Source organism: Podarcis filfolensis (genome assembly GCF_964270895.1).
Source record: "Podarcis filfolensis genome assembly, chromosome: 3".
Classification (NCBI taxonomy): domain Eukaryota; kingdom Metazoa; phylum Chordata; class Lepidosauria; order Squamata; family Lacertidae; genus Podarcis; species Podarcis filfolensis.
The window spans coordinates 8090432-8105271 of NC_139606.1; the positions used below are offsets into that span (position 1 = coordinate 8090432).

Below are 14840 nucleotides of genomic sequence, written 5' to 3' on the forward strand. Positions count from 1 at the left end.
CTACACCATTTAAAATCAACAGCATACACAGCTCAACAGGTGTGTTTACAGCTAGGTAAACCTATCACATTTTTACTATCTTTAGTTACGTTAAATTCTTTTATCCATTCTAAACATTCTGAATTTCTACGTCAATCCATGCCAACTTGATAGCCTTTCTTGAATTTTGACACTGGCATCTTGCAGCAGTGACTCAGCATTCGCTCCTGGATCCTGAGTTTCCCAAGATTTAAAAGTATATCCACAAAGTTAAATATTTAAACATTTAATTTTTCTAAAGTTATAGTCCTAAGCAAGCTAACCAGGAAGTTCCACTGAACTCACTGAGTAAACATGCTGAGGCATGGGCTGTATGTCTCCCAATTTTTATTATATTATTCAAATTAGTCTCTGCTCTTAGTATCTTTACAAGTCTTCTTGTTCTCAGAGAATACTAAACAAGACACATTACAAACGCAGTTTTAAGAGAAACACAGTCACCGCTTAACAAGTTGAGTTAGAAAACTCTTATACCCAGACCTTGCCTGAGAGAAGTTGGGTAGTAACCACTTTTCCCACAAATTCTCTTTTGCTCCTAAGCATAGATGATTTCCTCATGCCTTGGAAAAAATGTCAGTAACTAGTAGACGCCACCCCACACATTGCCTCTATCTGCAACCTCTGTCTGCCATTGCGAACCAAGGTGAACAGCATATGCTCCTGGATTCTGTCCAGTTGCACAAAAATGCACCGTGTTGTGTCTTGTCAGAAAGCAGTTTCTGTTCATCCTCTTCACTTCTAGTTTGCCGCCACCCTGCTATCAACTTTGTCTGTTTTCATTGTCTGGCTGCATCCACACAGCGATGTAAGATGGCTGACCAAACAACCCACAATTATTAGCATTAAGCCTAAACCAGGGTTTGTGGTTTTTGCACTCCAAAGAGAAATGGTTTGTTTCTGACTTACTAAATATGGCTTGAGCGAAACAGACCACTGATGTGGATGAAGCACTAAGCTAGGGGTGGTGGTTTGTTTATCCCCAGCGCAAACAAGGAGTAGTAAAGTGCATGGTTTATAGAAGGGATGTCCAACAGGTCGATCGGAATCTACTGGCAGATCCAGGAGGCTTTGGTAGATCGCGGTCGATAGCTGGGTCCTTTTCCTTAGCGTGGGTAAAATACCTTAGTGCCCCCTCACCCTGCCCTCCATTGTTGCACGATTCGCAGAACGGAAGACAGTTTACTCAGTGAGGCTGTTTGATTCCCCAGTGATGTGTTGGCGAGTTGGCTGTTCCCCTTTTTCGCTTGAGCTTAGGCTTGAATTCTCAAAAATCAGGGCTCAATTCCCCTAAAAAACGTGGCTTTCCTCCTCCTTAAAAAAAACCCAACAACTTTGACCTGAACCCCCAAAAAGATCACTGCCAGCTTTTAATACTGTGAGTAGATCGCAGTCTCTAGGGTGTTGGCTACCCCTGGTTTACGGCTTACCATGAGATGTGAATGCAGCCTCTGCCTCTGAACTCTGCTAACTATTTTTCTATAGGGAAACTAGACTGAGCCTGTTAACACGAATTGTATGCATTGGGCTATCAAAAGCTCAAAAGGTTTACAGGGTACATTAAACAGCTTCTAGCACAACCCTAACCATATCTGCTCAGAAGTAAGTTCTACTGAATTCAATGGGGCTTACTCCAAGGTCAGTGGAGCTAGGACTGCAGACTTAAGAAATACACCACAGCAAGAATTTGCATGCCACATGTTGGTAAATCTGACTCGATGCATGTCAGCCTTCAACATATGTAGCATGGTTCTTGTGCACCATACAATTTTGAAAACAGCACATCCAAAAAGCTAGGTTTAAACAACATAATCCAGATACTGTACTAATTAAGTGTGAACAAAGCACAATCGTATGGATGTTTACTCTGAACTAAGGCTACAATCCTAGCCTCACTTACCTGGTAATAAGCCCTACAGAATATGTGAAATAACTATCTGTGGCACAACAAAAGCTTTTACGCCTGATCTCAATGGCACATGTGTATTATAAATCAACCTGCAGGAAACTAACTTACTTTGGCAAATGATCTTTTTACAAACTCAGTGGTATCATTTAAATTTTAGATTATTTCAAGTTGAGTTTCACTGTCACAAACCACAGAAAATATCTACACTTAAGATATACAAAGCTAAAAAAAAAGAGAAAGACCTCTATTTAAAGTATGACCCAAAGTACTCAAGTCACATCATTAATTGGTCTATAAATCTATTGAAAAACAGGAATTGCTGAAATGTCTGCAGCCTGTTTGTTAAGAACTATTGCTAGAATCAGTTTTCAATAAGCAGCTTATCTATAATTATGATAGTTTCCCTTTCCAAGCAATTACTATTATTTTCAACTACTATGCTGCCCACAGATTGATGCCCAGTGGTAGCTACTAAAGCAAACAATTTATAAACCATTGATTGATGGAGATTATTTACCTCTTTAGGCAATTTGCTTTCAAAAAGGGGTACATTTTACTTCCTGGCGGACAAAGAAAAAGGATTATGATAACTAATGATATAGTCTCCAATTTACTTCCAGCTAAGTGGACATAGGACTGGAGCTTTAATTTCTCACAAAGACTCCCCACCCATCCAAAAGTTTTAGTTCGCATCCCCTCTATCTTATTAAACTGACCTGTCTGTCAGTGCTGTCTACCACTTCTGTCAAGACACTGTAGGGAATATCCTCCGCTTTCTGAGACAGACTTCTAGTTTTCACAAGGCCTCCTGGCCTGCAATGATCATCGTCTTCCAGCGCGGAAAGCTTTTGGGGAGACTGCTGTTTGCAGAAGCGCACCAGGGTAATGTTTTTGTGGCTTAAAGTTGCAAGGGAAGATTGGCCCTCTCTCAAAGACATCTCTTTTGTTTTATTTTCCATTACCATAGGAGGCTTTGTACACTGGAAAAGCCAAATGGGAAAGAAGTGCTATCTGGTTTGCTGCTGCAACAATCCCTCTCCTACCATCTCTATACCAGGATAGCAAAATCTGGATTGCTAGAGAGCTTGATTACCTCCTCCTCGTCTTTTCAGTAACCTGTAGCAGTGGGCTGTGCTTGGCTTTATACATTTGCAAACAGGTTTAAATATTCCCCACCCATTGTCAGCCTTGGCATGCAATGACAAACGGCGCTGGGTGCTGCTATAATTGTTTGCACACGGCTCTCCAGTGTCCTCAGTCAAGGCTGCCTTTCACAAGCTTGTCAAATATGGCCTGTGTGAGGCAACCCAGTGTATAATTAACTCTGCCATCCAAGCTTTCATCCTTCTTCAATCAACCGCTTGCTCAAAACACTGAGAATCCATTTACAGACAACACATTTTTAAAACATGGGAAGGAGGGTGACCTGTGGGCTTTGTTATTCGAGAGCAGCGCTAAGGAGAACACACGGAAAACAGCAGCTCCTAGGCCTGCTGCCAAACCCAGAAGAATAGAAAATGTTTCGCTGAAAACAAGGACTCTTCTACATGTATTCTGCTGAAGCCACCAACTTTGTGGCTGGCTGGAATAATAAATCATTACAGCCAGTGCTGGATTTACGTATAAGCTAAACAAGCTCTAGCTTAGGGTCCCAACCCCTTGGGGGCCCCCAAAAAAATTAAAGAAAAAAACTGGATATACATTTCCAAAATATAAGATAAAAAACAAATAAAATAAAACCTACACACAGCAACAGTGTTTTGTGTTGTGTAGGCTCCTATTTGTTATGTGCAAATGGCTTTAGATGCCTATTAGGTCCATAAATTACCATATAGCACATATTCAGCACAAAAGACAGTGACAATTTTTGTTGACAAAGGACAGTTGAACATATAAAGGTCCCCAATACCTTTAGTAGCTTAGGGCCTCATCAAACCTAAATCCGGCCCTGATTACAGCCAGATTAAGGAGTCACTGCAGACCGTGTTGGTGATACATCCAGATCTAATGTGTTAGATCATCAGGTAAAACCACATTACAGAACACAACTCTATGTCAGCCAATACGGTTACATTTTGCTCTTTTCCTTCTCAAAAGCAGTTCCTGCCTCGGCAGCATCTGAGCTCTGCTACCCTGACTTTCAAATTCCGACCTGACAGTCTTGCTAGCCTTGCCCTGCGGTAGCAAAATTCCTTTCAGTAGGCAAGGGAAGCAGAAGTCGTGTACACCCCGTTATTATTCTCCCCTCCCTTGGGCAGACAATAACTTTTTAATGCCCTCTACTACTTTCTTTTGGGGCTAGGCATGGCGCCAAGGGACGCAGGTGGCACTGTGGTGTAAACTACAGAGCCTTGGGCTTGCCGATCAGAAGGTCGGCGGTTCAAATCCCTGCGACAGGGTGAGCTCCTGTTGTTTGGTTCCAGCTCCTGCCAACCTAGCAGTTCGAAAGCACGCCAAAAAGTGCAAGTAGATAAATAGACGCCGCTCCGGCGGGAAGGTAAACGGCATTTCCATGCGCTGCTCTGGTTTCGCCAGATGCCGCTTAGTCATGCTGGCCACATGAGCCGGAAGCTGTACGCTGGCTCCCTCGGCCAGTAAAGCGAGATGAGCACCGTAACCCCAGAGTCGTTTGCGACTGGACTTAACTGTCAGGGGTCCTTTACCTTTATGGCGTCAAGGGTCTTTAGAACACCTAAACTCCTTTCCCTCTCCCATCACAACACCCCTGCAAGGTAGGGTAGATTGAGAGAGGGAAAAAGTGACTAGAACAAGGATGCCCATTAGATTTGTGGCTGAGCAGGGATTTGAACCCAACTTTCCACGCTGGGAGGATGCCAGTAGCAGAGACAAACCATACTGAGTATAGTAACAACGACCCACCCTTCTGCAGCCTAAAACACTTCCAGACTTAACTGCAAGCAACACTAATGCCTATTATACCACAAATGAAGTTGGTTGAACTTGAGGGCTCCTGCCCATTTCTAACCTCTCGGTTCCTCTCAATGCGAAAACATCTTAAAATGCCCTAAACAAAAGAACTGCAATCGGAACCTGAGACTCAGTAATAAAAGTGGAGGAGGGAGAATTGCTTAACACGGTACACACAAAGGGAACAGGATCAGGTGTGTTCATATGTTACAGGAGACAATTGAGGGAAGATGAGAAGCTTCTCCTCTAGGAGCACATTTAATCCTCTGAAAACCCTCACTAGGCTGAGTCACAGGTTTGGCGGGCTTTTATCAGCGCCTCAATTCCTGCTTTTGCATAGAGAAACACTGTTTAGGGAGCACAAATGAGTGGAGAGGGGCTACGCTTTGGGGCTGCCCAGCATACACTGCCATCTTGGGCCTCATCCACCATTTTGGCCTTCCCGGAGCCAGCATGCAGTGCTTGGAAGATTAGCAGGAAGGGGATGTGGCCTCCTGGATCAAAAAGATTCCCATCTCTGGTTCAGAAGATGGTAAAGGTAAAGGTAAAGGTACCCCTGCCCGTACGGGCCAGTCTTGACAGACTCTAGGGTTGTGCGCTCATCTCACTCTAGAGGCCGGGAGCCAGCGCTGTCCGCAGACACTTCCGGGTCACGTGGCCAGCGTGACGAAGCTGCTCCGGCGAACTGGCACCAGAGCAGCACACGGAACGCCGTTTACCTTCCCGCTATAAAGCGGTCCCTATTTATCTACTTGCACCCGGGGGTGCTTTCGAACTGCTAGGTTGGCAGGCGCTGGGACCGAGCAACGGGAGCGCACCCCGCTGCGGGGATTCGAACCGCCGACCATGCGATCGGCAAGTCCTAGGCGCTGAGGTTTTACCCACAGCGCCACCCGCGTCCCATTCAGAAGATGGTAGTTATAAACAAAAATCAATGCACCTCTGGGCAACTTGGGTTGCCAGCCCAGAAGCATGGTCAACTAGTTCATTGTGCTTTAATCCAGAGGAACGGCTGAGCGAAGGGTCTGTTGCAGCAAAAGCAACAAGATTTTGGGACACCTCAGAGGGTGCATTCACACTATACATTAAAAGAACGATGATACCACTTCAAACAGTCAAAGAGTTCGTTAAGGCTGAGTTGTTAGGGGAACTGGAGCTCTGTGAGGGGAATGGGGGGCCCCCTGAGTTCCCTGTGAAGAGGCATTGGTTGTTAAACCACTCAGGGGATTGTAGCTTTCAGAAGGGAATAGGGCTCACCTAACTCTCAGTCACGAAATTAAAAGACGCCTTCTTCTTGGGAGGAAAGAAATGACAAACCTAGACAGCATATAAAAAAGCAGAGACATCACCTAGTTAAAGCTATTTCCCAGTAGTGATGTATGGAGGTGAGAGCTGGACCATAAAGAAGGCTGATCACCAAAGAATTGGTGCTTTTGAATTCTGGTGCTGGAGGAGACTCTTGAGAGTCCCATGGACTGCAAGAAGATCAAACCGATCCATTCTGAAGGAAATCAGCCCTGAGTGCTCACTGGAAGGACAGATCCTGAAGCTGAGGCTCCAAGACTTTGGCCACCTCATGAGAAAAGAAGACTCCCTGGAAAAGACCCTGATGCTGGGAAAGATGGACGGCGCAAGGAGAAGGGGACAACAGAGGACAAGATGGTTGGACAGTGTTCTCGAAGCTACCAGCATGAGTCTGACCAAACTGTGGGAGGCAGTGGAAGACAGGAGTGCCTGGCGTGCTCTGGTCCAGGGGGTCATGAAGAGTCGGGCACGACTAAACAACAACTCGCAGCACCCTTAACTACAGCTCCCATGATTACGTAAAGCAAGGCTTATAAACCAGTTTCAGACCAAGTTTGGTCACTGAGCCAGGTTCAGAGGATCAAATAAACCATGGTGCATTGTTTCTCAACCTTGGGCCTCCAGCTATTTTTGGACTACAACTCCCATCATCCCTGAACACTGGTCCCGCTAGCTATGGATGATGGGAGTTGTAGTCCAAAAACAGCTGGAGGCCAAAGGTTGAGAAACGCTGGTAGAGTTTGGTGGGTTTGTTCTTTTTTTAAGTACAAAACTAGCAAACATTATTTAGTTTTCTCTTTCCAAGCAAGATAGAACCAAGAGTAAAAACAGAGAGGTGGAGGAATCCACCACCGTTAAGTTATGCCAGAGGGAGGCTTCGATTTGCAGAGGTGTTCTTCCGCCCAGTTCTGCCAGGCTCCTGCCCCCTGGAGGCAGTGTGGAACTTCCCTTTCCGCCCACCACATGTGGGCATGGAAGTGCTGCCAGCAGAAGGTCCCTTGGCAGGATGTTCAGGTACAGGCCGAGCTGACCTGAATTCATTGGATTCTGTCAGCCCAGTTCCACTGGCCTCATGTGACTGCACTAGTCCTGATCCTGGCTCAAAAGCACTACCTGTTGCAGGCTGGCACAGCAACGATCATGCCCCTCTAAATCTTTCGCCATGCATGCTGCTCCATCTTTTTTCTGTTTTCATACTGCCCTATCCCAGAGGCTCTCAACAGGTTACAACACATTTAGAAAATGAAACCAGGGAAACTGAAGGTACTTTCTACCACCTTTGGTGGACGTGCCCAAGGATCAAGGTCTTCTGGGAAATGATTTATAATGAAATGAAAAAGGTGCTTAAATGCACATTCGTGAAGAAACCAGAAGCCTTCCTCCTGGGCATGGTAGGCTAATTGGTGTCAAGGAAAGATAGGACTTTTTTATGTATGCTACAACAGCAGCAAGAGTACTTTTAGCAAAGTATTGGAAGACACAAGAACTACCCACACTGGAAGAATGGCAGACCAAGGTGATCGACTACATGGGACTGGCGGAGATGACTGGCAGAATCCGTGACCAAGGGAAAGAGACGGTGGAAGAAGACTGGAAGAAATTTAAAGTTTATCTTAAGAATTGTTGCAAAATTAATGAATGTTAAAATGTCTTGGGTAATGCAAAATAGAATTGCAGTGATAAACAATTGGACATGAGAAAAAAGATTTAAAGAAAGTGCTATAAGAAATTGAAATTAGGGGTTGCTGGAATGATTTAAAACAGGGATGCAGAAAGGGGAGGTATGGGGAAGTCGCTGAAAGAAGGTTTCAGGAAAGAAAGGTCAAGAAATTATACGTGTTTATATGTTTGTCTGTTTATGTATTGTGTTGTATTGTCTTTAATATGTGTTGAAAAACCAATAAAAAATTTATATAAAAAAAAAGAAAATGAAACCAGAATCAGACTAGATTAAATCCCCTTTCCTATCAATCCTGACCCAGTCCCAAATAAATTATAATTTAGAATAATGTTCAGGAAACATTCTAGCTCCACTGTGCTACAGCTGCATTAAAACTAGGTATGTTTAAGGAAACGGATCTTTGCTCATTCTGATATGAAACTGACTTGAGCCAAACTGGGAAGTTTGGCTCAAGTCAGTTTCATATCAGAATGAGCAAAGATCCGTTTCTTCACACGAGTCTGGGAAGACTGGAACAGTTCTCACACTTCCTGGGTGTTCTGATGCACACATATGCAAAAGTGACACAGACTGGAAATATATTTATTCCTTCCTCACCAAGGACCATACAGAGGAAAACAAATAATTTAGTAAAGAAACCAATTTGTTCATCTCTAATTAATATGTGTGTCACAATTCTGGCTCTTACAATTCTAGCACTCAATAATGTTTGTATATGCATTTGTAGAGGAGGAATAATACATTGCTCACTTGACCCCTTTTCTCATAACCCACCCAATATTACAAACTCAACATCATGCAACCCGCTGGAGAGACAACATGCAAGAGTATTGAATGAGGGAGCCCTGAGTTTAAATTCCCACTGAGCAATTTTGGGTCAGTCATTGCCACACACAACTCACCTTCCCTCAAATGAGGAGAAAACTGCAATAATCCCACTAACGTTGCCTGAGATTCTTGAAGGAAAAGCAGAATACTGTGATTCAACAGAATAAATTACAATTCTTTCCTCACTATATTCTCTTGGGTCCAATCTAAACAGGATGACATAATACATTTATATACATTTCGTTATTAAAGTCACTTCCTCGCAGTATTGTCTTGGCCCAATCATATATTGATAAACATTTTTGTAATGTTAAGTCATGAACATATACAGTGGTACCTCTGGTTACGTACTTAATTCATTCCGGAGGTCCGTTCTTAACCTGAAACTGTCCTTAACCTGAAGCACCACTTTAGCTAATGGGGCTTCCTGCTGCTGCTGCACGATTTCTGTTCTCATCCTGAAGCAAAGTTCTTAACCTGAGGTAATATTTCTGGGTTAGCATGAGTCTGTAACCTGAAGCGTATGTAACCTGAAGCGTATGTAACCTGAGGTACCACTGTATTCCCTTGTGCCAGTCTGTTCCTGACCAACACAATCACTGTAGCTGACATCCTCAAAGTAACTACTTTTGAGCCCAATCCTATGCATGTTTACTCAAAGAAGTCCCACTGAGCTTAAGGAAACTTACTGCCAAATACCGTATTTTTTGCACCATAACACTCACTTTTTTCCTCCTAGAAAGTAAGGGGAAATGTCTGTGCGTGTTATGGAGCGAATGCCTGCGGGTGGCGGGGGGGGGGGGATCTGCTGCAGTCGTGAGCAGAGGATCCATGGTTCCCCTTCCTTCCCTCCTCCGTGGTTACAAAGCACGGATCCACATGGATCCTCAGGATTTTTGCATTGGGCTACTCCAAACTCACTGTCAGATCACATGTCTGTGGCCACAGCATGAACCACAAAAATCATATATCCACTATTTCGTTTAGAATATTTTTTTTCTTGTTTTCCTCCTCTAAAAACTACATGTGTGTTATGGTCCGGTGCGTGTTATAGAGCGAAAAATACGGTACCGCAACTACTCAGAATTGCAAAGTTAATCGCCTCCTAGGTGCCACAGCTTGTTCACGATACAATATACAATCAATGTGCTACACAAAACATCTTACAAATGTGGTCTATAAATATGTAAACTTACCGTGAATGTCAGCAGTCTAAAGCTTCTTTTGTCTGACATATTTCTACGCATTCCGGAAGCGGGCCACTCACCCTTCTATAGTTCCACTACTGCAGCATGCATATGAAGGAAGGGGAAACAAAAGCCCACAACTCTACAACCAGTAATTAAAGGCCACATGATGGTCATATGAATCTACTTGTGCCCAGTTAATCTATTACTTACCAATAGGTTTATACTGCATGAAATTGACTGCATACATTTCTCATGACTAAATACAAGATTTCACGTGCCAGCACTTAGTTCCACAGAGACAGCTTTTCCTAGGTTTCCTTTGCACCTACAGCTGCCCCTTTGAAGGTTGGTGGTTCAAGTCCACCCAGGGATGGCTGTGGGCAGGATTCGTACATTGCAAGGATTGGACTAGATGTTTTTCTGAAAGTAAAGCCTTCTTATATAAACAGACAGACAGCAGCTGCCTTATATTATCTGTAAGGCGGGGGGGGGGGAGCAGCTGGGACTGATAGCAACAGTTGGGTGGGAAAGGATGTGCTTCAGTGATATGATATGTAGAAGAGCCTCAGCAAACCCAAGCAAAGATGTGATCCTGCGCAGCTTCAAGTGGGAAAAGAGAAGCCTGTGAGCAAGTTTCTTCATTCAGGCTCACTGAGACTCCCCCACATGGCAAGAAACCATGGCTTAGTGTTACATGTGAAACAGACCTTTAAAAACAAAACAAAAAAAACAGGACCCCTAATTTGAACACAGCACTAAGTCAGGATTCTGATACCATTCTGGAGTGAACACCTTAAATAGTTTGAATAATCTTTTTATACATAATTAACAGGTGGAGTCCTCTTTATTGCTTTCTCATTTCTTTTTCTTTCTTCTGACTTTTTATTGTCCTTATTTCTTTATTAGGTTCTGGAAGACAGTATAACTATGACTGTGCAGAAAAAGTTAAAAATTTCAGATGAAAATATTCTTTTCAACGACATACCTAAAGCAATATGGAATTTGACAACTGAACAACGTAAATGGATTCCTTGTGCCCTTATTATGACCAAAAGACTGGTATTGCTGCGCTGGAAAGATTAAGTGTACAGCTCCATTTAATCAATGGCTGGACTAAATGATTACACTTGCAACTTATGAATGGATTGCTTACAAATGCAGACTTTGCATGGACAAGTATAATGATATTTGGAATGCATTAATACATAATACAGGTTTAAAATAAACATATATGCATTTGGATAATAACAATGCCTATGTATTAGATAAGTATATACTGTAAGTACATATGTACATAACAATACAATATTAGTTAATTACAATTGTACATATGTATATGTATATACTCCTGCCAACCTAGCAGTTCGAAAGCACGTCAAAGTGCAAGTAGATAAATAGGTACCACTCCAGTGGGAAGGTAAACGGCATTTCCGTGCACTGCTCTGGCTCGCCAGAAGCGGCTTAGTCATGCTGGCCACATGACCCAGAAGCTATACGCTGGCTCCCTCGGCCAATAAATCAAGATGAGCATCGCAACCCCAGAATCAGTCACCACTGGATGGAAGAAGACTGGAAGAAATTTAAAGACTATCTGCAGAAACACTGTAAAATTAATGAATGTTAAAATGATGTTGGATTGAAAATAAGTGGCATTAGCAACAAAGTTATCAAGAGTATGCAAAATTGAACTGATAATGGATGAAAATATAGAGTTATAATATGTTAAGATATAGAGTTAAGATAAACGAAAGAGGGTAAGGATTTGCTGATTTGATTATTTAAATGGGGATACAAAAAGGGGAGGTGTGAGGAGGCCAAGGAAACAAGCTAATGAGTTAGGGTTACAAAAATGGATTTGTTTTTACTCTTCTTTTTCTTATTTTATGTATTTTTCTATGTTTTTTATTGTATTTCTTTCTTTTTATATGATTTTTTAAATTTATGTTTTTGTAAAACTTCAATAAATATCTTAAAAAAAAAAAAAAGAATCAGTCACCACTGGACCTAGTGGTCAGGGGTCCCTTTACCTATATGTATATATTTTATTTCTCTCTCCCCCCCCCCTTTTCTTTTCTTTTCTTGTTCAGCTGAACTGTTCTTTAAAAAAATAAGTAAAAACAACCACTCAGCAAATTTAAGTTGTAAATACAGTTGTTGTAAGAAAACACTATACCACGAACAGGCAGTTCATTTATATCTCACAATGCAAAACTAAAAAAGGACACATTTGTATAGAAATATACCAAGAAAAAGTACAATTTCTGAGAGCAAGCTCTATTTTTATTACTATACTATATTCTGTTGTGGTGGCACAATATGTACACACCCAGTTCTACAGAAGGCAATTTGAGATAACTATACATCTCAAGTTACAAAAATGACATTGTCGTTATTCCTTCTTGCACTTTCCAAGTGACACCACAAGCGGTCAGATGAGGAACCCTCAGCTAAAACCTCTCTGCTGCCTATCTTCCCTCTTCAATTAGGACCATAGGAGTCCCTCAACACCTCAGAGACCATCCCCTGAACTTTCTTCCTAATGGACCCTGAGCAGAGTACAGTGGTACCTCGGGTTAAGTACTTAATTCATTCCGGAGGTCCGTTCTTAACCTGAAACTGTTCTTAACCTGAAGCACCACTTTAGCTAATAGGGCCTCCCGCGGCCGCCGCACCACCGGAGCACAATTTCTGTTCTCATCCTGAAGCAAAGTTCTTAAGCTGAGGTACTATTTCTGGGTTAGCGGAGTCTGTAACCTGAAGCATCTGTAACCAAGTTACCACTTTACTGATTTTTGCAATCCAGTTGGGCTATAAAAGTTATCCTAAAGGAAAGTTGGCTCTTTTTCTCATGTCAATGTGATTCAAATACGTCATTTTGTTTAACAACTGATAATAAATCAAAGAATTTTTGAAAAGAACATTTTACCATTATCAAAAGCCCAAAGGAAATCTGCAAGAGATGTCCTTACCTTCAAAATCCTTCTCAACCTTGCCCCATCTTCTCTCTTATATCAAAATACACCCTTTCCTGTGAGCTTTTCATTGAGCTGCACCACTCAAAACTGTCTGTAGGTCTCCAACTGCCACAAAAGGTTCCATCCTCCCCTCTCGTTGCTAAAACTACCCCCAAAACACTCCCATATGACTAAGGTTTCCTGAAAAGTTTTAAGTTTCCAGGAAACCTTTGGGAAAACCAATACGTTATTGTAATTAAGTCAAAATGTGTTATTGACACAATTGCATATATCCCCCATCTGGAGGGCGGAGGTTGGTCAAACCTGTTCTTTGTAAAATTCATGTACTGTACTTCAACGGTGCTATTTAAATAGTTAAAATGGTATATAATTCACAAAATAAAACGGGGGGGGGGACTTGTCCTCTCTCCCAAAATTCTAAAGCTTAATCAAAATATGGAAACTAGGTCCAGCAACAGGCATCTTTTGTGTATATCCTGAAAAGGAATTTTTTCACATTGCTTCCTAAACTTATCTGCCCCCCGCCCCCATTCTACCCTCTTTCGTATCCAAAAGGATCTGTGTGTCAATTGCACATGCGCAAAATGGTCACTGCCTGTATCCAAAAGGTTATTTTGATACTATACTATGCTACACTAAAATGTTGAAATAATAAATCATAGTAATAATTTATTATTTATATCCCACCCATCTGGCTGGGTTTCCCCAGCTACTCTGGGCGGCTCTCAACAGCATATTAAAAACATGATAAAACATCAAACATTAAAACTTCCCTAAACAGGGTTGCCTTCAGATGTCTTCTAAAAGTCAGATAGTTTATTTCCTTGACAACTGATGGGAGGGAGTTCCACAGGGCGGGCGCCACTACATAGAAAGACCTGTCTGGTTAAATGTTTCTTTGCTTGTCCTTGAATCTTCCAGCCACACTTGCCACCCGCTCCTGCTACACCAGTGTAGTGTGCCACACAGCCTTTGGGAACCACTGTACTACACTGCCTAAACTTTGACAAACAGATTGCATTAAAATATTTATCTTATAAGGTAAGCTACAATGTGAACTTCAAAAGCAATCCTTAAACTGTACAGTACTGCAAAAAGTCAGGAGCCATGCTTTTCTTCTAGAAAAAATAGGTGCCAATACTGAATAGCCTCGAGTCCCCCCAGGAAAAAAAAATCACTGGTCAGCGTTCTCACTAAGATTGCTTTACAAAACAAAGGATCCTTTTAAAACCTTAGAAGTGTCATTAATCATTACTCTTCTATTTTCACTTCCGCTCCCCATCCCCAAAAGGAAAATTATGACCCAACAAATCACAAAACCCTGGGGAAACAAACAAGAGAGAACAGTAAGACAAGATTCCTTATGTGGGTTCAGTAGCAAAGCCTACAGAAAAACAACACAGCGTCTCCTTGATCTTAGCCCCTGAGTCAGTATAGCAATCCCTGGCTCCGGTAGCAACCCTCCAATACCCAATTTCTTTGTGTCACATTTGCAAAAGTCCATTTCCAAATATAAAGCCAACATATTTCACCCCTGATTACTTTCCCGGCTTTAAACCTACCCAGTTAAGTTTTAAGTGGAAGGTTTAACAGGTTCGCATTTCAATCTAGACTTCCTTCCAAATGCACGTGGTATGGGGAAAAAAAATAGACGGGGGAAAAATTAATCCGATGTAAACATGCTTATTATACAGAGCTCGCTCCAATCGCCTCCAATGGCAGAGACTCAGCTCCCCGCCCTCCTAACATTACCCTTTAAATTTAAGCATCCTTCGCAGATTGGCGAATCAAAGCCAGCCATTGGCTGCCTTTCCTTCCGAGCTCTCATTGGCTCCTCGGCACGCTAGTAGGGAGCTCCGATTGGCCTCCTCTGGCCTTAACCTCCGGATGTCGTTGGAACTACAATTGCCGTCACCCCCGCCCGCCGGCCGCTTTCGCCGGGGCTGATGGGAATTGTAGTCTAATGGGGGAAAGCCCACCCCCCCCGG

General features: G+C 42.6%; 2 protein-coding genes across 11 annotated transcripts in view; one reads left to right on the forward strand and one right to left on the reverse strand.

Annotated features, from left to right (window-relative positions):
- Positions 1–14602, reverse strand: part of ATP7B (ATPase copper transporting beta) — a 54287-nt gene extending 39685 nt beyond the window's left edge. The window contains exons 1-3 of one of the 10 annotated variants that reach the window (XM_083606379.1): positions 14415–14575; positions 8762–8893; positions 2662–2925 (exon numbers count right to left, since the gene is read on the reverse strand). In XM_083606379.1, coding sequence (XP_083462505.1) covers positions 2662–2910 — 249 coding nt within the window. In that variant the 5' untranslated portion in view covers positions 2911–2925; positions 8762–8893; positions 14415–14575. Of the gene's footprint in view, positions 1–2661; positions 2926–3038; positions 3166–8761; positions 9336–9883; positions 11223–14414 lie in introns of those variants that run through there. The other 9 variants (XM_083606376.1, XM_083606384.1, XM_083606385.1 and 6 more) reach the window with 9 other exon arrangements.
- VPS36 (vacuolar protein sorting 36 homolog) overlaps positions 1–14840 on the forward strand; it is a gene marked incomplete at its 5' end in the record, with an annotated part of 180141 nt that overhangs the window by 60694 nt on the left and 104607 nt on the right. The gene's annotated exons all lie outside the window — the stretch shown is intronic.